This window comes from Paramacrobiotus metropolitanus, unplaced genomic scaffold (assembly GCF_019649055.1).
Source record: "Paramacrobiotus metropolitanus isolate TYO unplaced genomic scaffold, Prichtersi_v1.0 Parri_scaffold0000047, whole genome shotgun sequence".
NCBI classification, from domain to species: Eukaryota; Metazoa; Tardigrada; class Eutardigrada; order Parachela; family Macrobiotidae; genus Paramacrobiotus; species Paramacrobiotus metropolitanus.
In genome coordinates, this window is record NW_026570267.1 from 415,772 (window position 1) to 441,660 (window position 25,889).

General features: G+C 40.6%; 5 protein-coding genes across 6 annotated transcripts; all 5 read left to right on the forward strand.

Moving 5' to 3' along the window:
* Window positions 1-516: 516 nt before the first annotated feature.
* LOC129591621 (pro-neuregulin-2, membrane-bound isoform-like) lies at window positions 517-10,619 on the forward strand. Of its 2 annotated transcripts, none has more exons than XM_055487346.1 (8): window positions 517-1,676; window positions 6,939-7,107; window positions 7,252-7,370; window positions 7,683-7,794; window positions 9,045-9,115; window positions 9,230-9,368; window positions 9,443-9,569; window positions 9,864-10,619. In XM_055487346.1, the coding sequence occupies exons 1-8, from the start codon at window positions 953-955 to the stop codon at window positions 10,203-10,205; spliced, it is 1,803 nt and encodes a 600-aa protein (XP_055343321.1). In that variant the 5' UTR covers window positions 517-952; the 3' UTR covers window positions 10,206-10,619. The 2 variants fall into 2 exon arrangements, with proteins under 2 accessions (XP_055343321.1, XP_055343320.1); XM_055487345.1 differs by having other exon boundaries at window positions 518-1,676; window positions 9,227-9,368.
* A 618-nt stretch (window positions 10,620-11,237) lies between these two features.
* LOC129591622 (uncharacterized) lies at window positions 11,238-14,084 on the forward strand. Its single transcript, XM_055487347.1, has 6 exons — window positions 11,238-11,661; window positions 12,008-12,122; window positions 12,522-12,586; window positions 13,016-13,142; window positions 13,209-13,293; window positions 13,517-14,084. Exons 1-6 carry the CDS (start codon window positions 11,655-11,657, stop codon window positions 13,862-13,864), a joined length of 747 nt encoding a protein of 248 aa, XP_055343322.1. The 5' UTR covers window positions 11,238-11,654; the 3' UTR covers window positions 13,865-14,084.
* A 1,109-nt stretch (window positions 14,085-15,193) lies between these two features.
* LOC129591623 (pro-neuregulin-1, membrane-bound isoform-like) lies at window positions 15,194-18,186 on the forward strand. Its single transcript, XM_055487349.1, has 6 exons — window positions 15,194-15,844; window positions 16,150-16,231; window positions 16,531-16,636; window positions 17,092-17,177; window positions 17,262-17,394; window positions 17,468-18,186. Exons 2-6 carry the CDS (start codon window positions 16,216-16,218, stop codon window positions 17,799-17,801), a joined length of 675 nt encoding a protein of 224 aa, XP_055343324.1. The 5' UTR covers window positions 15,194-15,844; window positions 16,150-16,215; the 3' UTR covers window positions 17,802-18,186.
* Window positions 18,187-19,959: 1,773 nt separating this feature from the next.
* On the forward strand, window positions 19,960-22,610 carry LOC129591571 (putative histone H3.3-like type 3). Its single transcript, XM_055487254.1, has 5 exons — window positions 19,960-20,541; window positions 21,222-21,284; window positions 21,509-21,622; window positions 21,701-21,809; window positions 22,060-22,610. Exons 1-5 carry the CDS (start codon window positions 20,221-20,223, stop codon window positions 22,131-22,133), a joined length of 681 nt encoding a protein of 226 aa, XP_055343229.1. The 5' UTR covers window positions 19,960-20,220; the 3' UTR covers window positions 22,134-22,610.
* A 234-nt stretch (window positions 22,611-22,844) lies between these two features.
* LOC129591653 (abasic site processing protein HMCES-like) lies at window positions 22,845-24,885 on the forward strand. Its single transcript, XM_055487391.1, has 7 exons — window positions 22,845-23,160; window positions 23,248-23,370; window positions 23,440-23,543; window positions 23,619-23,733; window positions 23,901-24,066; window positions 24,211-24,458; window positions 24,589-24,885. The coding sequence occupies exons 1-7, from the start codon at window positions 23,141-23,143 to the stop codon at window positions 24,716-24,718; spliced, it is 906 nt and encodes a 301-aa protein (XP_055343366.1). The 5' UTR covers window positions 22,845-23,140; the 3' UTR covers window positions 24,719-24,885.
* Window positions 24,886-25,889: the final 1,004 nt, after the last annotated feature.

A 25,889-nucleotide genomic window follows, 5' to 3' on the forward strand; every position in this document is an offset into this window, starting at 1 on the left:
CGTGTACGCACAACAATATTTATCCGCATCATCAAGTTCAGTACATACGATTTTTATCAATCCTGTATTACAACGGGTATATATGGCGGTATATTGACTCATCTTTTTTCTTTCTTTATAAATGCCCTTTCATCGGCGCACGCGCACTTGAAAGTTAAGAATCTCCATCCGCATGAACAGTCCTCCTTTGGTAACTGTCATTTACAGCTGGATTTTCCAAAACTAGGTGAACCGGATATGTTGAGAACCTTTAACTAACGTTGGCGCCAAGAAAGAGGGAAACGAACAACCAATCAGCCAGCGCCGGGTTGCTAGCCGGCTTTAAACTTACGACTTTTGTCTCTAGTTTTTTGTGGACTTTATTGCTCGATTATGACCATCATATAACCTAACCTTTGTCAGCGCACTGGACGATCATTATGCTTGAACCGGTGTGCGCGCCGGTGGAAAGATTTCATGGAAGGTTTGATTTCCGGTAATTAGCTGACAACTGCAGACGCGCTGGTCACTGCGACGTCATAATTTGCGCAGGCCGGCGTATCCTGTGGATATATAGATCAGCGCATCTTCTGTCTCTGTTCGCGGCAGCAGCCCAGATCTCCTGTTTACCCGCCCCTCTTCTTCTTCATCCACTACCACAAGCATATTATACAGCGTGGAATCCTCTGTGTGCAGCAGCATCTTCAAGAGAAACTTATCAACTGCATCTTGTCTTAATTTGAATCAGTGTCTGGCTTGGCTTGATTAGTTGGTGAAACTTCACGGATATTTGCCATGTTGTACAACGGCAGCTAAATCGTCTTATATATAAACGCATCCGCATTTTCCATCGTTTGTTAACAGCTGAGCGGTATATGCTCGTTGTATCAGAAGTCCTGTTTCTTAACCGTATTTGGTTTCGGTTTTTTATCTTTGAAAATATATCACTCAACCAGAAATTGTGGTCTTCTATATGGTTAAACCAAAATTTCGCCATATTCGCGTTGAACATGCCAACAATCACAAGATGATGGGTGGCAATTTCCATGACCTTTACCATCCCGCTCCGCTGCGCTGGGAATGGATCAACAAATACTTCAGGCTGGTGTGTCTGCTGGTGATTGTCCTACTGGATACGGTAATGACAGCCTCCCACGTGAATGGGATTAAGCGGGATACCGTACAGCAGCCCTACTGCTGGAGCGAGTACGAGGATGTGGCCAGTCGCGCCTACATTGCGCCGGTCGTGGTTAAGGCCTGGTGTACGGTAGTGTATTCCCGCAGTCATCACCCGCACTTCAATGCCACCTTTCACGTCAGTAAGATCCTCAAGGGCGGTCCCCATATCGGCAAATATCTGGAAGAGAATCCCAGGATACAGTTGCATTTCGGGATGCCGTCCGTGTGGACGCAGTTGCCGGTGACCGCGGCTGAGATCCAACAAGAATCACTGTTGCGCAATCAAGTGTGCTCCATTGCTAGAGTGGATGTACAGAAAGAATATCTGCTGTTTTTACAACCACACAACGGCCTGGATGAGAGCGGCCTGGCCACAAATGATGGAGGAGAGGATATGCAAATGGAATCAAACAGTCTGCCCATTACACCGTCACCGGCTATTTCATGGAGCATTTACGCCGCACCCGAAATCGTCACTGAGACGGCACTGACAAATGCTCATAAAGTTTTAAGGAGAGGTGAGTTGATGTATTATCAAATATCAATTTAATAATGTAGAATAAATAATTCATTACAGCTGCAACTGTATTATGCTTGCAGCACGCGAGTATAAAAAATTTGCAGCAGTGCGATTCAGAAAATAAAATGTATTAAAAAATGTTTTACAAAAATTTCTTGTAAAAATTGTTGTTTCCTGTGTATGCTTAACGTAATTTTATGTCTGCCGGACGTTGCATAATTACATCTACAAATGTATGCATATGACCATATGATAACATCACTGACGTTTTTATTTCGCCCGCTTATAGAATCTATGAGACGTAGTTGTTTGTATTCAGTGCAGATTGCAGAAGGAATTGTAATACTTTCAATGAACACAAACAGAAATTAGTGTTGCACATACGTATTAATCTTTTACGATTTCAAATCATTCAAGAAAAACTGATCATATCACAAAATAAAAATCTCAAGTTTAAGGAAAGTGCTCTGAATGTTTTTGGATTTGTAAGTTCGAATTGCGGTCATTTTCGTACAACTTATATATATGATATATGACCTAGACCTACATAGGTATAACTACGCTGGTAAATGTGTTTAATTTGACACAAGCAACAGGATATTAGAAAATAAACCGCAGATCTCAACATGTTTCCATTTACTTAAAATTAGGTCAGTTCTTTTTTAACAGCCGATCTGACGATTTTGCAAACAGCGGGATAACGCATTATCTTCAAGTTTGTATCCTTTCGAAAATAAGCAAACGCTGTGTAGATGTACTCGGCACCCCTTATATTACTTCTGGATTGTTTACTATGAGTAGACCAATTTCCGATCCTCGATCGACCCTGATGTCGTAGATCAGCCGCGCGGTTTTTTTGCTCTAATTCACTGCCTCTGTTCTGGCTCGATTTGGCCACTTTTAAAAATGCGTACGAGTATAAAATGGTAAAACTTCACGCGTGTTGAAGAATAAAATTAACCCCGCAATCGAATACATGGCACGCGTAACAATAGCACTCGATTTCGTTAGCCTAAAATTATCAGCAGAAATATTTTTATTATGCAAAATTAATTATGCCAAAAGAATCAGCGATATTCTATAATGGTAAAAATTAATATCAGTTGCAATAAGCATAGCGTGACTGAGATCGTGCCGGCATTGTTATGCGAATATAATCGGTTGAATAATCGAGCATATTATAATCCTTTAAGACGCCATAGATGGTATCAAAGCAGTCTATTATTTTCCTTTTGTACCCAGGATAGACTGGATGTCGAGGAGTCACTCCTCAAACAGAAAACACAAAAGACACGCGCCTGCTTAATTTTAATGGTATTGTTAGGTGGTGCGGCGGCATGTTTATGGCTGGTTACAGCACGGTGACGGCTGAATCCAGACCGGTGTTGGTAATAATCAACCACTCATTTGCACATACTGCCGATAGGACAGTGTCAATATTGTTAGGCATCAGTTAGGGAATAACGACCGTCAGTACAGAGTGTCTGATCGCAAGTCGCAACATGTAATGCATAAAAGAGCCAATAAAATAATGAAAACTATACAAAACAAAAACAAAAAAATTAGGTTTTTAAATCTAATCACTGCAGAGGTAAATTTTTATTTGCAAAAAATCTTTCTCAAAACTCTCTTCAATAAGACTGCATTTAACACACCCGGTAATTTAAAAATTACCGGGACTTTCCAGTTGGACGTACGTTACCCTTCAAAAACATGTGCAGACCGTTAAGAATTTTTAATTATTCTGTCACGAGATTTTTGTGTGAAATTCAGTGTACATCATTAGGCTTTTTTGATGAGCAGCGCATTGATTGATCAGCGGGATGCAGAGCGCGAGGGGAATGCCTGCTTAACTGGTTAAACTGCGGCAAATCAGTGGAAGTCAGTTCTTTTAAGGGGTAATGAAGATGTAACTTAAGAGAGGAAAATTCTTGTGACAAATTTGTCTTTTTCTTTCTCTATGGACACTTATATGCCAGCGCGTCCTGCGCATCATGATCATCCACAGCGGTCCTTCTGCTAGGCTCATTTTGGCCGGACATCAGTGGTCGGCAAGAAGTTGTTGTTGTGTTACTGTTTCTCGTCTCGTTTTGAGTGATTGGAAAGTTTTCCAGTCAAAAGTGTGAAAGATACTGCCAGATGGCTATCCTTTTCCATGTATTTATCAAATCTGCGGTCAGTCCGCTGTCTGTGGCAGGGAAAGGATAGAAGTTGGACGCTCTGTTAAACATGTGATTTATTTGCCTCTTTAAAATGCGTGCAAAATTCAGCATACTTTCCAGTTCATACCGCCAAACTAAATCCACTCAGCAATAATCTCAGGGTCAGTTTGTGTGAAACTTTACTGATATTTTAACACATGTATTCTTGCAAAAATTGCTTTTGATTCCTTCTCGTGCACTTACTACAGAGTAGAATCAGTTTTACTGCTACGCCAACAGTACATATGAAAATTATGGTAAAGATAGTGAAATAATTTATCCTATTATTTAAGTCTGTAGTTCATTACGTAACGTTTGAATAACCTACAGTAAAAAAGTGATCTTATAAAATTACAAAGTGCGTAGAAAAGAATACCGTATAGTGCATAGTGCACGGCCGGTTTTAATAAAGTGATATTATTAAAGTGACCAGCGCTGCATACTTACGAGTTACGACTTACGAGTACCTGAATACAGCGCAAGCAGTTTTATGGTTTTGACTTTTGACCAACCACAGTCTGCAAACGATGTCTTAATCAGTGCGATCATCCTGACAACTGGCTGATCATGAGGAGCCAGCAACGGTCAGTCCCTGCAAGTAATCATTAATGAGATGGTGTTATATCCTAATTCGATCTAATGGGTACGTCTTGGTGAGCCCCCGGGTTGGCGGGTGTTGATGGGTTGTGTGTATGCGCCCCGGATGCATACGCCTTACACCGTGCACGGGTACAGAAACATGCATTGCACAGACAGGCAGAGAGCCGAGGGTCAAGCCAAAGAAGATGTGCGCAACTGACATGACAATCTGACATGTGACAATGGAAGATCCCTGCACCGCGGTTGCTTAATCGATCAATGAATTTATCGCCCAAATGACGAGAAAATCAGATGGAGAAATTGACTTCTTAAGACGGCGGCATTTGATTGCAAGCTCCATTTAGTGGACTTGTTATGTATGCTGGTGTAACGGTTAGCGGCGGTGTGGTGGCGGCGAGGCCCACAAGGAAGAGTGTTGAATGAGCATAAACCGATCATGGCGGATAATGCGAACAATAATTTACGTTGATGTTAGGGGAGATGCTGATAATATCCGTCCGATTCTACAGCTTCGTCAGTTGAGGAGATAGCCTCGCATCCCACAACCACAACTGAAATACGCACATCTACCGTAGCAATACTCGGTTGCGATAGCGAAGATTTCAAAGTCTTGGCATCCGCTCCTGGATATACAAAAAGGAGGAGGACAGCATGTGCCGTGTTCTTACAATATTAATTCTACATCTTAAGTTTTTAAAATTTACAACAGAAAATTTATTTTACTGTGGAAAACCACTTAACGTAATAAAGAAAAACAAGTTCGTACGATATCATGCATAATAACCGCATGCAATGGCTGCAAATGCTGCCACGAGCCACACAAGCACTTCCGCATTCTGAAAATACTATTCTGTAACTGCACGGAAATGCGTGCTCCACCCTTTTGGCTATTTAAATGCTGCTTTAAAATTACAACTATTATCCGAAAGGATTTTGTGACTGAAAATTTTTATATTCCGCAGTCAATTCAAATTTTCCGCGTGGTTTTCTCGCAACGTGTATGAATTTGTCAAAGGTTAACGGTTAGCGTTGAAGATGTGAAACACAATGATGCAGACCAAATCAAAATCCCGTTGTCTCGTTATATTATTCAAGCCATATCAAATGTCTGCCCGATTGTCAGCGCATAGCAAATTGTCCATGTTGTTCTTCGTGTCTGATGGATTGTTCAGTAGGCGATATGTAGAGATGCTGCTCCCGATTATTTTCTCTCCCCTCTGGACAGTGCAGTGCTCGAGCAGTTTCATGAATGAACGCTTTTAAGGAAGCGTGTGTATGGCGTTTTGATCAGAAGATGACTATTAAGTACTTCCTCACACACCGTGAACTGGACAGTGGGCACTGTGCTTCGGCCTGCTGCAGGTGAGAGAAGGGAAGGCACTACGAGAAACTTGATCACGGTGCCGAAATCCCTCCCTGAGACAATACTGACACACTGGATGCATGGGAAAAACAGTTTTCATTGAAAGCCAGTACTCGCTATGCGTCACGGGGGGCTAATGAGTAGGGCAGTAGACGGGGTCGTCTTCATGGGGGAAAAATACTGGCGAAAGCTGCTTGATGCTGGCCGAAAAGCAAGACCCGCGTATTTATTTCCATCATGCACACTGTGTTCAGTACGACACGAAATTGTCCGGGTGTGTACAGCACGCTTGCCTAGGTGGCCAACGAATTATGGCAACTGTGTCTGTCTAATTGTTCCAGACAGTTTCCGAAAAGGCTAATTGTAAGACAAATTCGGGCCATCCTAATCAATTTGAGTAAACTGTAATTTCCGGGTGTTTATTTTAGCGACAAGGTTTCTCGGCGGCAGAACGTAAAATTAAACTAGCTGCGTTACAGTAATTACGAATTTCTGGCATACTCGAATTACTGGCTTCTGTTCCTGTACACGAAACATAATACTGCATTAATTTTGACACCATTTGCAAAAAAATTGTAGTAATGTGTAAATCAACATTTTTAAAGTTCAGCTCTATCGTGGCTTCCTAACGTTCCCAAAACGCGAACTAACTCACCAGCTTGACTTTAACTTCAGTTTTATTAATAATTTTCTTGTATCCTGAAAAGGGCATTGTAATGTTGACACACGTGTAGCGTGATGTTGGGTCTGTGCCGGGTTTTGACTGATGGGTCCGGATTGTTTGAATATGACACATCATAAGCGAGATATTTGAACAACAACAAATCGGTTCCTTCAAAACCCAGCCTGTAAAATTTGTCTGTTTACCGGCAGTCGCGCCGCGGTGCCCCGTCTTCCACGTACCCGTATTGTAAGCAAAGATTACATACACCAACACCCAGTCATCTTCTAATTAATCGCGCAAGCACCTACTGGTTGGCTGATTCATTGGAAGTGTATTGAAATATACTAATCTTATCAGATAGCCCTGATTTGCTGTCGACGTAGGAAGGATGAATTTTTGCCGAATATGTGATAGCGTTTGTTGATATTGCAGCCAAACCGCCCGTTGTTGCCAAACTCCGTCCCTTGAATATAACCGAAGGCGCAGAATTGGCTCTTCATTGTCGGACCAAAGGATTTCCCCACCCCAGAGTGCTATGGTACAAAGACGGCATCGCTATCCAACACCGCCAGCGGAAATCGTTAGCGATACGTAATCACAGGTAACCTCTTTTGATACTGCCTCGGCGCATACTGGCACAAACTGCGCAGCACGATCTACCGGTGCATCTGTTGCCGTTGACCTAATTAGCACCTGCAATCGAAACCTTGTTGTGGAATCCTTATATTATCATTTGATTGCATAGGCGAATTCACCGTTTGCGGATTAAAAAATCCACTGTAGAAGACGCTGGAAAGTATCGCTGTGTGGCTGTTAATGTGCTGGGAGCTGCTGAGTCGGAAACGACTGTTACGATAATGTCCGGTAAGTGCACTGCAAGTGCAAATGCGAAACTCTTCCCACGTACATAACTGCATTTGCGAAAACGACGCTTGGGGGACTTTTTTACAGAGTTCTTGGTTTTTCGCATCTATGTCTCACGCTTCGCATTTATATCTCCACATGTCTGTTAAATTACTAATACACTGTAAATCAATTGAATTTTTACTATGCTTGCTCGAAACATGTGTTCTGCGAAATTTGAGTAAATTCGGCAGTTCTTGATGACCATTTGCCGTTGATTTAACTGACATGCAAATAATTGTGGTATGTAAATTAAATGTTTTGTGTCTGCAGCTCCGGACTCAGATCACTGGATTGTCAAGGGTGTTCCATGCCCTGAGCGACACTTTTGCCTTAACGGGGGATCTTGTACATTTTATCCTCGAATCAATGCCAGATCCTGCAAGTAAGTTCTCACACGGAGTGAATCATGGGAAAACGGTCCCTCTGCATGGCTTGTCAGTTTCAAGTTTACTCGTGTGCTCTTGTATTTGTTTGCATGTTGCTATGTACTCGTATGTCTTGGTTTTCTTGGTCAGTTCGCGCGCGCTTAAACTACTGGGGCTTTGGCACTGCTGCTTTAAAGTTCTGCTGCATTCTGCTGATGCTACGTTCTGACTCACCTTCCTTACATCCTGCAGTTGATAACATAATATGATTTTTTAAACATTTGTTCAAATGAAATAATAAGTTTAGCTATAAGCAGCTACAATTTTAACATTGACAGATATGTGAGAAATTTAGTCGTTGTATACGTATTAAATTTCGTATTAATTTTTTACAATTCTAACAGTGAAAGTGACATCTGACAAGTATGCAAAATCCAATAGGCTGGTATTTTGTAGTTAACATTGCGTGTTCATGGATCAACCATGTCCATTGTTAATATTTTTATCGGTAACGAGATTTTGGATTCCTACAAATATGCAGGTACAACTGCTTGCTATTGCACTTTTTGATCTGCACACACACTTTGACCTTTCCGTGTACCTTTATCTACCACAGTTGCATTAACCGCTCGCCAATACTTGCATCAGGCAATTTTTCACACTGGCATGTTTCACTACTTCCTAACCCTATCTTCCTTCGTCTAACCAACACACCTATTTAACCCAAAATTCTTCGAATCTTCGAAACTATTCTTAGCTGCACATGTTAAAGTTCGCTGCGTCAAATCGCTGAGATTATCGCCAACTTTTCAGGTGTCCAGTAGGGTTCCATGGGACCCGGTGTGAACGCACCAGTCTTTCAGATGAGACATTCTTTCTTACGGTTCGGAGGCGTAAAAGTATGTAGATGATAATCACACACTTGTTGTAACAAAAAGAGCAATTAAATCCTAGCTTTTACTTCTTCGGTAATTTATGTTTTGCTCATAAATTTCGAAACCGGTAATTTACAGATTTTAAAGCCATGATATATATATTCAGGCAAACAAAGAAACTATGCGCGTGCGCGAAGCTTCTTATACGTCTGCAAAATTCGCTTATTATATAAAGCCGTATCAGCGTGCTAGAGTACGATACTGCTACTGCTTAAGCGTGAGCCAATTTTTTTGCGCTCGTGCAAGGTTTTTGAATTTCTGTGAACTAAAAATTTACTAGTACTTGCATTAAGTAAGTAAAATTTACTAGTACTTGCATTTCTTTCTTTCAGTTGCACCGTCGGTTTTGAGGGCGCGCGGTGCGAATTAAAGGGTGGATTTACGATGGAATTAAAAGAACGATGTGAGTACAGACGCATGTGCATTGTTAACTTCTGCCTTTAATTCTAATTAATCTTTTTGTGATAGTCTTGTACATTCCAGTGAAATCAAATTCCTAGTTATCTGTTTGCAGCAGCCGGGGCCGGAGCTTTAGAAGTGTGTGCCTATCTTACCGTAATCACCAATCTTCTCTGTATTATTCTCCTCCTCATTTTACTCTGCTTCGCCTATCGATATTTACAAACAACGAAAAAGGATGTGCCTCGAAATAATGCGTAAGTGCAATATTAATTACGCGTGTCTGCTTTAATTAGCTTAACACTATGTAACGAGTAATATTGGTTTTCAGTTCAGAACGATCGAGAAATCCAGACAGAACAGCTGCTGCAACGCCGTCCAATGGTTCAGAAAGTTTTTGCACACAATGTCAGTCTGTCACCGAATCCAGCAGGACCAGTACGATCCATCAGACTCAGGTCAGAAAAACCGAAGCATAAATCCAGATTAGCATTTAGCTGCTTATCATATTGAAAAACATCAGTTGTGTGTGGGCAGCTGAAAATTAATTGTGTAATTTTTCTGTACGCTTGTTTTGTAATGGGTTCTTATTAAAATTGCGACAACAATGTTACTTGTTTTTTTAGAGTACCGGCATCTGTATATGTATATGCTACGGCTTAAAATTTTATTTAATGATTTTATATGCTAAGCGATAAATGTATAGTTTTATATACTAAGCGAAAAATGTACAGCTTTACTATTGATTTTAGGCTGATGAGCGACAGACTTTGCTGACCGTTCACACGGAAAAGCACACTTCGCGATCGGGACCGTCACGACCAGTCCGCCCGCACCGGAATTCCCAGTTCGACATTCCGGCCCGCAACGGGAGTACCGTGGCCACATGCAATCATCAGCATGTTAACCACACATCCGCTGATCGCAGCATCCCGCGGTCGGCCGACGGTCAACGCTGGGTCTGGCCACCAGCCGATCCTACAAAGGTCACCACCACCTCCACCTCCCTGGTTCCGCCGGAAACGCTGGTCGCCATGCAGATTGATCAGTGTGTACAGCGGCGCGTCTCGGTAGCGGAAGTCAGGACGGCATGAATTATGGAAAGAGGCAAAAACTGCTGAAATGGAAACCGCTATGTTTCGTTCTCTTCATACTCCGTCCCGCGTTCATCTGTCATTGTCTGCCGAGAAGGAACTGTTTGCGAGCGGCACGGCCACCGTTTTTGGTACCAAATTCCCGGTGAATATGGATATGTAGCTGACAATCAAAGCAATAGCACAAGTTATTTATATTTAACCAGAAAAGATTTGTGGAGTTGTTAAGATGTTTTTCGCGTTCTTCTCTGTTCTTTTTGCATTATGGATCTCTTTCTCAATGTCCATGACAGCATTGATGGTGTTTGCATTATTGTAAAATTTATGCACTCGGGTGTACAATACAAAAACGCCGCCGACACAATGAAATTCGGCTATGCATTTATGCATTTTGTGAACGGTACATGAATAAAAAATGACAAATTTGTGTATGCAGTGTTCGCCTACAGTATACTCGTAATATAACAGCGATTGTGGCGCGTCTATCCGAAGTTATCAGTAGCTCATTGATTACCGCACTTTGCAGATTTACGAAAAACCTAATTCTACGTTTTCTGACGAAATTCGATGTGAATGCGGGGTCATTCTGATCGCATGCATTGTGAACGTAAAACTAAATGAAAACCATAAATACATGCGCTTATCAACAATACAACATTATCCAGGTGACCCAAAAATATGAAAAATAAAATACGTAATTGAGCCGATATGGTTTCATTTCGTATTTAGCATCTCTGCAGATTATTTTGATTACACAGATATGTGCAAATCGCTACCGGTGTGGTCACCTGCGGCATACTCTTACAATTCTGACAGTTTTGAAATGTCGCGCTACTTTTCTGGATGCAGTAGCGGTTATCGTGCGATACCTAGGCCTGTAAAATAAATAATTGTGATCCATATTTATTACGTTACTCATAAATAATCATACAATCGGCTTCGCGGCTTGATTGGCAATCTAATCTCACAGACAGCGTGGTGTGGCTTACCGCGCTGCATCACACAGGTGTGTTATATTTTGGTTAGCAAAGCATGCCGGATGATTGCTGCAACTGCGCTTGCTATACTTAAACTTGTGATTTCAACTTTCAGTTTTTACCAGTCTGCTCTTCACATTTACTAAAATTGACGTTTTAATGTTTTAATTCAAAGTCTATTTTCTCTCTGGTACAATTACATGAGACATGAGTTTGTCTGTCTGATGGCAACAACGTCGACAAGTACGGGTAGTGGATTTCACATGTATACGTACAAACTTGACTGGCCAATTTTAAAATAGTCGGCTGCTTTGTGCTTACTTTTTTGGTCCATTCGATCAGAAAATTTTAAAATAATCAGATTCCTGTGAGCTGTGCTCCGCATCGGGTGACCTCACGTTGAGAAATTTCCGTTTTCTAAGCCTTTAGTGCCAGAATCTCCAATCGTGGAAAGCCGATTCCCGCAGACAAAATGACGAGTAAGTTCACTGTTTTCGGAGTTCGGATCCGCATTTTTGAATAAAGCCTGATGACGGCGGATTGCCCTTTCTCCGTTTTAATTTCGCTTTTTCCCTTTTCTTAATTTAGTAATAAGACTATTCTTTCCGCAAGTATATTCGGAATAGAATAAAATAATGTCGTGTTACAGTCATGTGTTTACAGTTAATGTATCTGAATATTATCGTACTGTTTGAATTTTATGCTGCCCAAATATTGCGAATAACATTTCTTTGAATCGGTCAATATTAGAAAATTAATAAGCCTCCCAAATACACATAATACATATAAATAAGGTCTGCCTACATTGGTCTGCATATTTTTCAGCTGCAGAAAACTGGATCAGGCATGGGATTTTATGTTTGGAGCGTTACTACTGTTTAAATGAAGGAATCTGTACATACCAATATCACAATGCTGCGGAAAAATTCATGTGGTGCAAGTAAGTATATTTGTACATGCAACATACACTTTTAGGCATGCCTAAAACAGTAGAATATTTTGAAAGTTATAGAAATTAACACCCGTTGAATAACACATTATAATCCAGTAACAAACTTTTATCTGTACTGCAGCATGCGTGCCTAAGCATCGGATCACTTGTAAATGGGTTTAGAAAACGATTAGAATAAAACTACTGATCAACAGTTTTGTGTATGTTAATACATAATACTGCGATTGTGCTTTGCTCTTGAAACGCAAAATTAACAGTTATGCAAATACGCACTATATATGTAATCACCGCATGTTATTAAGCTCGAATGGTTATCAGACCTGTATTCAGTGCTTCAAATCAAATTAAAATGTGTCAGTGCAGTTACAATAATCTCCTTTTTTTCAGCTGTACAAATGGATTTGAAGGTGCTCGATGCGAACTACAAACCGGCGAAAGTAGTGAACAACGAGGTACTCGAGACAACGTTTGCAAAGACCATTTGTGACCGATCCTCGATATTCTATAAGCAGAAAGAAGGTTTCGAACGAAATGTTTAACTGCAGAATGCAGAACTACCATACAGTAATTAATTCTATCATTTAATATGAGATGGTCAAGCACCCGACAATCACCGGCATACCCAATGCGTACGAGTACAGCACTCGTACATAAAAGAAAAATATGCGAGTACTATCTGCAAACTTAAAATTGTTTTGCTTTTACTGAGCTCAGAACAAGAGTATATATGGCAAGGAGAAAAACTATTTAAGTTTTCAATTATTAAAACGTGCCTGTGTCACATAAATATTGGCAATATTGTAAGCAAACTTTATACTTCATATACAAATAGTATGAAGTTGTGATGGAATTTTTGACTTATCATGAACGTTGTATTGCAGTTGTTGGAGCTGGTTACCGTTTTTTTCTCGCCTTAATCTTCCTTTTTCTCATTATCCTTGTTGTCATCTTATTGTGCGTATTGTACCGGTACTGGAAAGCAGGAAAGTGTGTTCCATCAAACAGCGAGTATGTGAACTGCTCTCTATTTAGCGAGATGGCTTCTCTTAATTTTCAACATATGCGGTTTTTCAGATCCCCTCAGAATATGTCCCCAGAAGCAAAAGCGCCGACTGCAAACTCATACCACTCTGGGATCACCGGTCCCCGGGCGATTGTGGTACAAAAACATTGCATTCAAAATTCGTTTAGTTCTAGTTTTTGTGCGTTGCTTTGAAATTTTGTAGTACTTCGATAAATACTCGTATGTGCATGACTGCATTATATTATACGCCATACGGTATGCAACACGCAGTTTGTGTGCAGCTTTTCGCTTTTATAACTACTTTGTACCCATATTGGTGTTATTATTCATATGCAATTCTTGCCTAATTTTATTTTAGGATGAAGAAAAGGAATCTCTTTTGTCCGAAACAGTAGCTGCCGCAGTGCCGGCCCCTGTTCAGCGATCGACATCATGCCCTTTACCTTCCCTGCTGCAGCACAGCCCGATTTGGACGGACCAGCCTACAAAATCTGGAAATCTTGCGTCCGATTGTGATAAAGATCGTATTGAAGTGCACAACTGCTCTAATAAGTCTTGCGATCATAATCTCACGCTACTGAAATTAAAAAATACGGCGTGGAAGGTAGCCGGTCATCCGGAACATGTAAGCTCACCACCCGATACTGTTTTGACCATCGAGATGGATACCATTGTAACGGAACAACAAATTTCAACACCTAGCTGAAGTCGAGATCGAATATGACGGCCTGGATGTACTCGTGTAATAATTAACTTAGCACGACTTTTTGTTAGTGTTAACTTAGTTGGCCTTTTGCATTTGTCACCTGCCCTTCAAGCACGTTTTTTGTTATTTATTTCGCTGTATGTTCATTTTACTGCACGGTGTGTCAAATTCTGCATATTTGTTTATAAGTTGTTAGAATGTTTGCGCTTATGAAAAACAAAAAAACCTGGCTTGACAGCATTGTATCTGATCGATAGTGAGTTCTTACGTAGTTTGAGAAAAATGCTCGATTTTGCGTGAAGGCACATAAATGATCACAACAAGGTGTGACACTTGCTCTACAACATGAAACAAGGTCAATATTGTGCAAAGTTTATTCTCTCATTTAAAATTAAATATTTTGAATAGAACGGAGGTTTTCAACTTGTTTACACCTAAACTAAAACTGCAGTATTAAGCATAAGCAAGTTAAGAAAATTGGCAAGATACGTACACACCACTGTGACACCAGAAACTGGAAAAAATTTCTTCGCCTGCAATCTGTGCATTTGGATGGGCTTACTAGGAAATAATGCGCTATCATAGAATTCGAAAATTTGCTATATGAAGCCTATCACGTATATATACACGTAGTTGGTGATAAGAATTTAATTCTCCCGCATTCCATGGACGTAATCATATCTTACAACCCGAAGCGCTAAAATTACGGAGTGTCTTCCGGTTCGAGCTGAGATTTCTCACCATGGATTGCGTGCTTCTGTAGTAACGTGCAACTGTACATCAAATTTGAAGAAGGAATTAGAACCTCGAAAGAAGATAATTATTTTTTAACAAAATGATGAGTAAAAAGTGAAAGCGATGCAAGCACGTGCAATGAAAAGCTAATTTTGCATTTGCTTGTGTTAAGCCGTACAAATTTTCGTATACTGCGTATGCGCATGCATTGTTTGAAAATGTGGACAATGGGACATGCGCTTTAGTGGCTTATCTAATGTAAATAAAAGTACATATATGCACATGCAGTTATTGTTCGAATGCTCATATACTCTGTAGAGACTAACGCATTAAATAAAGCCTAAAGGTCAATTTTGCGTTATTAATTGCTTGATACCTATATGTAATTGTGGAGTTTGGTATATATGTAGTATGGAATACACTCAATGGAATTTGTGGTAAACTATCATACCGGCCACATCAAAGGTCTATTGTGCTAGATTGTTCAAACAAATATTTTATCAGGGTTTACTCATTCGATATTACATCCGCATTTTCCATTTGATTACAGTGGAGCCGTGTCGTAAAGTGGGCACTGCTAAATGCTTATATACCAACACCTCATTTGCTATTATGACGCAAATTTAATATTGAACTCGAAACGTTTAGGTTGGGTCAGTTTGCCCAACACCCGAGTTATTTGTTTTATTAGCGTGCAGGCGATCTTGACTTTTATTTGTCTTCCTTGCATATTGGCGCACGTGAATCGCGCTTTCTTGTTATTCGGCGCAAACATTTATTATAAATTTGTATCAAACGGTGACGTTGAAAATATGTGATGCCGATTGAGTTTTTGTTGCTATAATAGTATGTGGTACTGTTTAATTCGTTGATCAGAATTGGCCACTACTCTATAGTTTGCATCTTGTTGCTTAATTCTGCGCTATATTTGTTCTTTGTCCACTCACATATCCACCACAACTGGATGCTGTGCTATAGTAAACATCTGTAACTGGTTTCTGAAGATATTGCATTAATTACGGTATCTGAGAGTTGCACAGTGCATGGTTATCAGGATGTATTCGATTCTACTAATTTTGATGGACATTTTCGACACTGGATCGCGTGATCAAATATGAACTTCATTGCTTTATTGTAACTTGTCTTTTCGGAAACACCGAGTTTTAATCTGTCCATGTTGATATTGTACGGAAGATGACATTTCCTTGAACCGGAAGCTGGAAAACCATTCGAAACATTGTTAAGGTACCGATGTAATTCAAGTATTCGAAGAATATTGCTGCTTTTCTGCATTTATGTAACCCAGTATACACATGAACGTGAATATTAAAGAAATAATTTATCCTTTATACGAAAACAGCATTTGGTGATTGTTTTTTTCCGCTACTACTAATTTATGGAATGTTTCCCTAAATTAAAAAAAAGCACAAATGGGACTTGCTTTTAAATCATACACGATCGAAAGCGTGGTAAATGGCAATCCGGACTGTGCTAACAGAACGGAAGAGTATCGATTTTCGGATGTTTTTCTCATTGTTTGGATTTTTCAGATTATTCTCACGCTTATTCGTGTTGCCTTCTATTCGCGTAGTCGCAACATTATACTGCTTGCTGCAATGGATACGTCTCCAGGTAGGATGTTTCGTGATCATGTAAATGTTCGTTTTACATAATAAGGAATGTATTCCGCGTTTATTGTCAGCTATTCGGTAATGTTTACAACTATGACAGTACTCCTACCGAATCAATACATAAGCACGCTCTGCAACAACTGACTTGTGAGTTTTGCAGTCGGATGCGAATAAATTCACCATTCGAGACTTTGTTTGTTCTATCGATATTCCAAAAATGACATATTACGATCTATCCTCATAAGAAACTAAAAATGAAATGTTGATGATTGACCAACCGTTTTCTAAACCTTTTGCTAGATGTGACGCACTGGACGTTTCAAGGTTTACCATGTCGGCAACGCATGTTTTGCTTAAACGGAGGATCATGTACATATTTTCCTCGGCTAAATATTCAAGCGTGCAAGTAAGCCAAAATAGCTCATTAGAGCTGTACGAAAAAGCAATTTCCCATTAATGATCCTTTCTAAACTGTTGTTTTCTAGTGTACATGTAAATATCGTCATCAGGGCACCGTATTAATTAATCATTTGTGTTGTCAAAAATTAGTTTATTTATACGTGCTTTATTAGAAGTTTGCCACTGACCATGAAGTTGGTAGAAACCTTGATACATTGAATACGTACGTAGTGAAGAAAAACAAATTTATATACTATATTATGTCCATATATTGGGCAATAAGTCAGACTAAAACGTCTGTGCTTTAATTAATGATTTTGTCCTTAATTTTATCCATTGAATGTAATTATAGTGCCTGTATATGATGGCTCTACTTTGTTTGTATATTGAATTACTTAATCATTACGAATTAAGTGCTGTGCCCGTAAGTGCAGTGCTAATTATCAATGCTATCCATTACAGCTGTTCTGTTGGATTTGAAGGATCGCGTTGCGAATTTGTAACGAATCTCCTTAGCGAAAGTACAAGTGAATCTCGAACAAATAATGGTAAAACATGCTTATATGGTTTAGCCCGAGCACAGATCACAGATACTTTTATATGAAAACTGAGTCATCATTGATGTCTTTTAGTGTGTTCATATGAATCCTTTTTGGCCAACGATACAGGATTCCGCATTTTCCTTATATTTACCAACATTATAATCATTATCTTGTTGTGCCTCCTCACGGCCTTCGTCTGTAGACTGCGTAACGGGCTCGAAAGGTCATCCAGTATATACTATGTCGGTAGCACAACAAAGGTCACTCGGTCTACAACACGCCACATCATTTTACAGACCAAGTACGAGCGACGACGCGCCAGCAGCGAGGGCATTGTGTGATCTGAAAGTGCCAAACGAGGCGGGAATCCGTTGTAATGCTGCTGGCCATCCGCGAAAACCCACCTATGTGGAGCGCGTTATGTCCGTTTTGGGGATAAAATCCGGCGATCCTCGAGAAGATTATCATGCGCTGTCATCGACAGCACGGACATCATTCGATTCTGGTAACGGTGTATCGACTTATGAAGAGTCGGTGCCGATCAGCCAGCCGGCTTCAAAATGGGCCATTGTGCGAAAGAAATTTATAGAGCCGGACGAGGTCGATACCGAAAATGAAATGGCGGATTGACCACTTTATTAGCTAGGCATGCTTCGTCAATGGCTTGTTTTCGTTGAGCAATGCTAGCACTGAATACTAATCTTCAAGTATTTTTTATAATTAGAACGCTAACTGCAGATTGCAGGTAAATAATTTCCTTTGCAAACAAGTTACTATTAGAGAATACCAAATACGGAAGGAGACGGTTTTTTCGATAGTCGGTTTGCATGTGCAATTTGCTGTCTTTGAGTCTCACGATCATTGCCATTTTGAAATTAGGCAAACAATGTTTTTTCCTGCGTTAGTAAAAATGATAACCGATTTCGACCGAGTCAGCGTTTAAGACTGGGAAAACGAGTTTTGCGCAGTTTTGCGGCCTTAATTAGTTGTGCCGCAACGTTCTGAAATCTTGGGGGTTCCGGCTTCATAGCACACATATCTATTTTTGTCCCGGGCAACGAAGAGGAATAAAACATTAGCATAGTTCTAAAACTGCGTAAACCAAAAAGAAAAAAATATCTATGCTTGTATTCCATCAGTATTTGTACTCTTTTAGCCACTGGCACTGCGAACCGGAAGTTACCATAAATTATGTGGACCGCAGCTACAAAGCAGTGCAGTTTGTGAAGTCATTGCAACGTTTACCATTTGCACAATATACTATATATGAAGATGATTCTGTTACCGAGGACAAAATCATCATGCTATCCCTAGAACAATGCATAATGCCACCGACTCAACTCTCAAGAGGTTTCTACAATGATACAATGCAAATATTGTGGTACTTCTTTAATAGCCAGGCAATTCTATTTGTAGGTCGGCATATAAAATAATACGATTAGTATTGGTTAGTGGAGACTTCAGAAGTAAGTAATTACAAGAAAAGTGCTGCTTGAATTTCAAACCATAACCATGATTAGTTCATTTTCTACGCTTGTCCAAAGAGAAATTTAGCTATGAGTACTTACAGTATAGCCAAAAAAATCATAACCGATTCCGAATAAAAATAAGGATAAAAAAGTGGTGGTTAGTCACCGTTAGCGACGCTGGTTTATTACCGTCTGCTGGCGGTGGTGGGGTTTAGTTGCCGAGTAGTGCATATGAAGGAGATAGGTGTGCATACTCGGCTTCCATATGCACTACGATTTAGTGGTTACCACTAACAGACAGTATTAAACAGTATAGCTTCGTTAGCAATCTGCGATAGCGAAAAAATCTCACTATTACGTCACAGAAAGTTGCACTTGCTGGATACTAAACCATGCTACGTCCACAAGCATTAGCAGCGTATGTGGCAGATAGGTTGCAACCTTTCCAGAAGGGTGTCCGTTCACTTCGGAAACCGTATATTTCAGAAATATTTTCTTCGGTTTTCTGATGCTTTCTTATGTTATTATTCAAATGACTCTTAGGTTTCTTAGGTTTTCTCAAGTTCTTAATTAGGTTTCTTAATTAAATGGTTTTCTTGGGTTTCTTAGGTTTTCTTATGTTACTCTTGTTTCCGAAATGAATGGTTTCCGAAATGAACGATTTCCGAAATGATAGGTAGTTTTACTTTTTATTAAACTATCATGAACTACAGAAACTGCGCATAATCTTTAATGCACCGACCCTGGACAACTTAACACAGTACATATACAAACAAAATAGTACAGTCGGCATTATACGCTTGGTGTGCATGTGTAAGTACTTAGTGATGTTGATACTACTATGTACAAAATTACTAGTGACTTGTGAGTTTACCATCGTATAATTATGGTATGGTACACGTCCACGACTAAGGCAACAACCGTTGAGATCACCATTGCAAGATCTGATTTCTATGTACTGGTAACGCCATGTTTTTCATACAGAAAGCAGTGATTGGTGGGTTAAACTGGAACGTACCACCCTTCTTTTGCACGCCACACTTTTGCACACGCTACCACTATGATATCATCCTCGAAGATCGAAATGGGCACAGCCGGCTTCTGTTATCTCTTCGATCTGCCATACCGGCATTTTGCGATGCTGCTTTTATAAAGCCGGCTGCGACTGGACCCTTCTAGCTCTAGCCTCACTGCAGCCAATCACATAACATGCAGTGTTACCCATTTACCCATCGACGACGTCATCAACGATGGGTAGCGATGAACTGCAACACAGCGCCCATCATGAAATGCAGTCGGTACCGGCTTCGTTACCCAGACACAGCGCGCGTACATGGTGCCAAGCACATACAAAGTAGATCGACCGGCATTCGATTTTCTTGCTCGAAACCAGCTTGGTTTCCTCTCACTTCATTTTGTGCATGCCGGGTTGAAGTTTCAATCAGCTTTCCACGAAGCAGCGAATATAAGTACTTCTCCGCACATTTCCACGTTAGCCGTTGCATTGACCCACTTGTCAAGTCTTCTGCAACTTTTTGCATTCGCTGATTTGCATCGATTTTTTCTTGTTACTTCGAAGAATGCCTCGTCAGAAGCAGTCTGTTCCAGTCAGCCAGAAGGCAAAAAAAACTATCGTTCAGCCCATCCGAAGGGTCGGAGGTCCACCGATGCGCCCGTCTGCTGCAGGAAATACCGTCCGTTTCCGTCGCGAAAACACTCCCGAGCCGAGCACAAGTGCATCGCCACCTCGAGGTCAACCGCAGTTTCGTGTTCCCGCGGTTCCGCCTTTACGGAGCCAAAAGCAGGATGAACGCGCTAGGACCACTGGCAGCCGCCCAGCGCCAGGTTCCGGAAGGCCTCCGGTAGTGCAGAGCCAGGTTCAGGCCGCACGTAAACATAAGGTAAATAAATCAGAGTGCAATGCGGTAATACGGGGCAAATTTGTCACGAAAATTCAAAATATTTTAACAGAAAAATACATATGCTGCGTTACGTATTCTAAGCTTAGCAATAATCATTAACAGTAAGTCCAGCCGTCCAGGTGACTGCAAAAAATATAAGATATGATACAGTTGGAAGATGCACTGTAATGCATTCGTAAACGCGTCAAAAATTCGAAAGTGTGCTTTTGGATAACTTCTTTAACTTATGATTTTTTAATTTTACCATACGAGCACAGTCTGCCAGCGATTCCGTTCACGGAAGTACAGTAAATTCACTGCAAATCAAGTACTTACCGTAATCGCCGATTATGTTTTACATTTCACTAAAATCGTAGGCCTAAGATAAAAAGGCTAACGAGGCAAAAATAATTGCAGAATAGCTAATTTCTACGTTATAACGAGAATAGCGAGAAGTTTCAGCTCGTACTGAGAGTTTAGAATCATGCTCTGCCAAAATTTCATAAACGATTTCCGGCTCCATAATATTATGACTATCTGTCCGTTACTGCAGTTTGCCATAGGCATTCATACACGGCGTGCGCTACGCCGGCACCGACACCGGCAGTACTTACTGGCGCCGGCACCGGCACCCATTGCGTTGTTCGACCTGATCGATTTTACCCGGCGTTTTCTTGTAGACACCGAATCGACGCCGTCGACGACCGGGAGTACTGGCTTTGAAGGAGATCCGCTATTTGCAGGTATTTTATGTGAAGATTATTTTGGTAGTTGGTAACTGGATACAGATAAATTCGCGCGCAAGCTTTGTTGTAACTTGTATACTTTTGCTTTCCGACAAGAACAGTTATGTGCGTGCAGTTACATAACGATAATGATTGTGCCGATGTTTGTTGTTTTATTAACCTCAACAAGACAGACGTACATAATATGTAATTACATAATTGTATTTTTTGCCGTGAACTAGAACACCACGCACCACTTAATTCCGCGTATGTCCTTCATGCGGTTGGTCCGAGAAATCGCGCAGAAATTCATGCCGGATATCCGATTCCAGTCTAATGCTCTGGAGGCAATTCAGGTGGGTGAATGGTGGTACAGACTTGTACAACTTGGGTATATTTAAAATTTGCTGACGTTTTGCGGTTGCATGCTTCAGGAAGGCGCGGAATGCTTTTTGGTCAACCTATTCGAAGACATTAACTTGTGCGCCGTCCATGGACGTCGCGTCACGATCATGCCGAGGGATATGACTCTAGTGCTGCGCTGTAAGTTTTTGCAAATTAATTATAAATTAGGTAGCTGATGGGACCCTATTGAACTGGATTATAGGCGGAATAAACTGTCCGTTTAGAGCAAAATTATAACCGCACTACTGAAGTGCAGAGTACTACTATACGGATAGTATGTACAATACGTAAAAATACTATATAACGTGTTTTAAAATTTTGCAAACGTGAAATTGGGTTAGTGTGTTTTTCATGTATGTTAATAATATAATGGTGATCGGTGTTTTAGTGCGGGAGAATTATAATCAAAGTCGCCGATATCGTACGCTTGACGAACGCGGTCTGGGTGTCCGACGCATGTGAAGGAGCCACGAACCTCACGACAGACAACTGGACCTTGTCCAGCGAATCAATTAAACAAGACATAGTTTTGCATTTTCTTTATAAAATAAGCTATTAGGCTGCAAAGCACAATTATATAACAAAGGTTTACTTTTATTCCGTATCGGTGGTATTCGGCAGCATGCCAGAATTGTTTACTTCCTGGTTTTGTGGTATACTTTAGAGTTGAAGACGAAGTAGCCGTATAGACAATATTCGACTTGCAATTGAGATGTTTGTTGTGTGTTGTATATATGTTTACATTATTGTAATATGTATATTTATTATGTTTTTCTGTTTTGATTACCTTGCCGATGTTTGAACCTCACTCCGAAAAGATTATATTACTTTAGTCGATCATTATAGTTTCTGTTGCCCGGCATGGCCGCTGTTGTGGCTCTTGACTAACGTACATCATCAGTTCGTGCTATGTTTTGCGATTACAAAGAATTCGTTGTTTCTTACCAATAAAATCTACGCACCCAAATTTCCGGTTCCGAAGTTAGAACAGTTGGGTCAATAATTGTATGAATACAGTACGAGTACAGCAATTTTAAAACAAAATCTGTCTACTCCTGTCTGCACTGCAACGTGAGAATTTGGTAACTACCGTCTGTGGGTGGGTAACAGGCTAACCGCTAGCAGAGGACAAAAATTTAATAATATCAAACAGCTGACTTGGACCACTTGGTGAGCATAAAACAGATTCGAAAACTGCAAAGTGGTTACGGTACTACTCTGTGAATGCTCGACAGCTCGAAAGTTTCGTTTCTTTGTTACCACTGTTTTGCTTTTAATCAGCTCTAGAGTCGTTCTAAACTTTGTCAGTTTAGAGTCTGAACACGGAACGGGCCCGCACGTGACACCAGTTTTATCCACGAAACGTGAAATGTTCTTGTGTTTGCAGCTCTACGGATAATCAGTCTGGTTTTTCGTTGTCTTTTCCAACTGCGTTCACTGTTTACTGCATTTTCCAGCTCATAATAGTCATGTGTGGTCGTTTTGCATGGTAAGAACAGAACTGTAAAGTTGTAAACATCGTGCTTTGTTGCTTTCGTTTGTGCTTTGAAAATGCAGAATCTTTCTTTTCGATCAGTGCGTTAGATCCTGGGGCGCTGCGACGAGCGTGTCGCTACCGAACGTCAAACGGAACCCAGAAAGAGCCTCCGCTGCTGGGCGAGTATTATCCTTCCACTAATATCGCGCCAACTAATTACAGGTAAATGCGATTTACAAAGTGCCTCGTTCTTCGCCAGTGCTCGTCGTAATTAAGATCCTTTTCTGGTAGTCCCGTCTTGGTGTCTTCGGAGCATTTTCCTGCTGTTGCGTCGGAGAGCGATGAATTCGTTATCAAACCGATGAAATTCGGATTAATTCCTTCATGGCATAAAGGTAAGTACAAATTTAGTTTGTTCGCTTACGGCAGTTTATTACGAACGATAGAGTTGGTACTTTATATCATTGTAGGCGACGATAATCTTCCATATTCCACGATTAATTGCCGCTTGGATGGATTGCTGACCAAACGAACCTTTTCTGTTCCGCTGAAAAAAGGGAAACGCTGCGCGGTGCTCGCAGAAGGGTACGGTTTAGTACTGTTTTTGCAAAATTAGTTGCCCGTTCTACTTGCTCAGCGGGTTATATCTGTAATGTCGGCACATTTACTTCCGGAATACTTCTCGAATGCTTCCCGAGTATTATTATTTTTAACAGTTTTCTTACAGTATGTGGCTTATTTTCTTGATCCAGGTTTTATGAATGGAAAAAATTGGCTGACAAGCATAAACAACCCTATCTGATCTATCTCCCTGAAAATAAACAGTATTACGCGGAGGACAGTGCGAAAAAGAATCACGAAGATAATTTTGTTCCGTTGAAATTTGCTGCGGTGTTCGATGAATGGCATTCCAAAGAAGTTAGTCAATGGTTCAGTCTGTTGCAGTATTAAAAATTTAAAATATTGTTTTTGGCAGCTATTTCTGAGTACATCACTTGGTACACACGAATTAATATGTTTTTGTTATTGTTTATGCCGTTGTTACTTGATGGGGATCTTTAGGGAGAGACAGTGTACAGCTACAGTATTGTCACGACGGATGCGGCTCCTTCGTTGAAGTTTCTTCATGACCGCATGCCGGGCATTCTGCGCACGGATGACGATCTGCGCCGCTGGTTGGACAGTAAGGATGTGTCGGCGGAAGAGGCTCTGGAATTGATCCATCCTGTGGACGATCTGGCCTTTCATGCGGTTTCGACTGCGGTGGGGAATGTGGGGTATAAGGAAACGGACGCAACGAAGCCGATAAAGTGAGTTTTGTTACACCCTGACTGCTTATTTGCGCTTTTGCAGATTTTTTCATTTTTCTGCTTTAAATGCATGCATATGAGATGAAAATTCAAAAATTATAGCGCTACTAACTGCGTTTGTTTTTCTCAGCGTGGCTGAAACTGGTGCCAAAAAGGATCCAAAGCCTTTACCTAAAGGACAGAAAACGATGGAGGCGTTTTTCTCCCCCGCAAAACGATCAGTCGAGAATGAAGATACAGGATCTCGCAAAAAGCAGTAAAATAAGTTAGGGTTCTCAGTTTGTAGTTAGTACTATTTTTACTGATGTTATAAAGCAATCTAATTGAAGAGAATCTCGTTTTTTATAGTTACGTGAAGTTTGTCGTATTAATTTTTCTCTTTGATGTACTGGTCATTTGCGTGTGACCCACGACAGAAATAAAGTAGTTTCAGTAGATCGATGTCCACAGAGCACAAAGTACCAACAAGGAGCGCAGAGTTGTACAGATAATACTATGCATTCATAATTTCATAATTAGTGCACCGGTTTGCGGTCGTTTTAGGGTGGGTGTTTACGTGTGACGCCGCACTTCAATTAATAGCTGTGGCGTCTGGTGTGAGTGTTTAAGTTCGTTAATTTAGAAGTCCCGAGTGTTACAGCACCGAAATCTAATCGAGCACAGTCTCGATTTCGGTTTAAGTAAGCGCAAACAGTACTGTAATAACAGCTCGACCGTTCCATTTGCCGGTTAAAGGTCACATCCAGAACGTGGATTAAGTAACGGCTATTCCGAGACCGCAACGAGCGAATTGCAGTCGAAAACTGAAGGTATTTTATTTTTGAAAAACGGAATAATAGCTATAGTGCAACTTTGCAAGTGAAACTGGTGAACAGATTTTACAATTACAAGTACGCAAGAGCTTTTATTATATAATACAGTACTATAGTGTACTTATAACCAAATCTTCACGTTGTTCCACGCTAGACTTTGCAAAATTATGACTAATTAACTACATTACATTACATTAATCACATCACATTAATCACATTTCACGATACGTTAGAACTTTCGATAGCCATGATCCTCAACATGTCCTGGAGCACCTCAAGGATCCAATATAGCAATTTGCACAATTTGGGAGAAGTTTAGTTGGAGTAAACGATCCGGTCGTATTGGGACTGCAAAACGTATCTATTGTACTTTGCTCGCTTACATGTGGGACAGTTGGGACATTCCATATTCACACAGTGGGGATGCATGTAATTTTCCCACGACGTGAAATGGTCGCTTTCAGTTTCCTGGTCAAGCAGTAAACTGTCAACCAAGTTGAGCATCCAGTAAAAATAACGGCAGCCGACACGACCATCCATGCCGTCACCAGCACACCAGTGATGATTTCTGTTGCTTCCACTGTTGCACAACCTGTTGAGTCTATGCCACTTTTCCAGC

What these genes read in the sequence shown, in the direction of transcription:
- LOC129591621 (XM_055487345.1), top strand. Translation starts at nt 953, where the DNA reads ATGGTTAAACCAAAATTTCGCCATATTCGCGTTGAACATGCCAACAAT. An exon ending in GACTGTTACGATAATGTCCG is followed by an intron (nt 7,371 to 7,682) that starts GTAAGTGCACTG and finishes TTGTGTCTGCAG; the next exon opens with CTCCGGACTCAGATCACTGG. An exon ending in GATGTGCCTCGAAATAATGC is followed by an intron (nt 9,369 to 9,442) that starts GTAAGTGCAATA and finishes ATTGGTTTTCAG; the next exon opens with TTCAGAACGATCGAGAAATC.
- LOC129591622 (XM_055487347.1), top strand. An exon ending in GAAAAATTCATGTGGTGCAA is followed by an intron (nt 12,123 to 12,521) that starts GTAAGTATATTT and finishes CCTTTTTTTCAG; the next exon opens with CTGTACAAATGGATTTGAAG. An exon ending in CGAAAGTAGTGAACAACGAG is followed by an intron (nt 12,587 to 13,015) that starts GTACTCGAGACA and finishes GTTGTATTGCAG; the next exon opens with TTGTTGGAGCTGGTTACCGT.
- LOC129591623 (XM_055487349.1), top strand. An exon ending in CTAAATATTCAAGCGTGCAA is followed by an intron (nt 16,637 to 17,091) that starts GTAAGCCAAAAT and finishes TATCCATTACAG; the next exon opens with CTGTTCTGTTGGATTTGAAG. An exon ending in TGAATCTCGAACAAATAATG is followed by an intron (nt 17,178 to 17,261) that starts GTAAAACATGCT and finishes GATGTCTTTTAG; the next exon opens with TGTGTTCATATGAATCCTTT.
- LOC129591571 (XM_055487254.1), top strand. Translation starts at nt 20,221, where the DNA reads ATGCCTCGTCAGAAGCAGTCTGTTCCAGTCAGCCAGAAGGCAAAAAAA. An exon ending in ATGCTCTGGAGGCAATTCAG is followed by an intron (nt 21,623 to 21,700) that starts GTGGGTGAATGG and finishes TGCATGCTTCAG; the next exon opens with GAAGGCGCGGAATGCTTTTT. An exon ending in TATGACTCTAGTGCTGCGCT is followed by an intron (nt 21,810 to 22,059) that starts GTAAGTTTTTGC and finishes TCGGTGTTTTAG; the next exon opens with TGCGGGAGAATTATAATCAA.
- LOC129591653 (XM_055487391.1), top strand. Translation starts at nt 23,141, where the DNA reads ATGTGTGGTCGTTTTGCATG. An exon ending in ATGTGTGGTCGTTTTGCATG is followed by an intron (nt 23,161 to 23,247) that starts GTAAGAACAGAA and finishes CTTTTCGATCAG; the next exon opens with TGCGTTAGATCCTGGGGCGC. An exon ending in ATGAATGGCATTCCAAAGAA is followed by an intron (nt 24,067 to 24,210) that starts GTTAGTCAATGG and finishes GGGGATCTTTAG; the next exon opens with GGAGAGACAGTGTACAGCTA.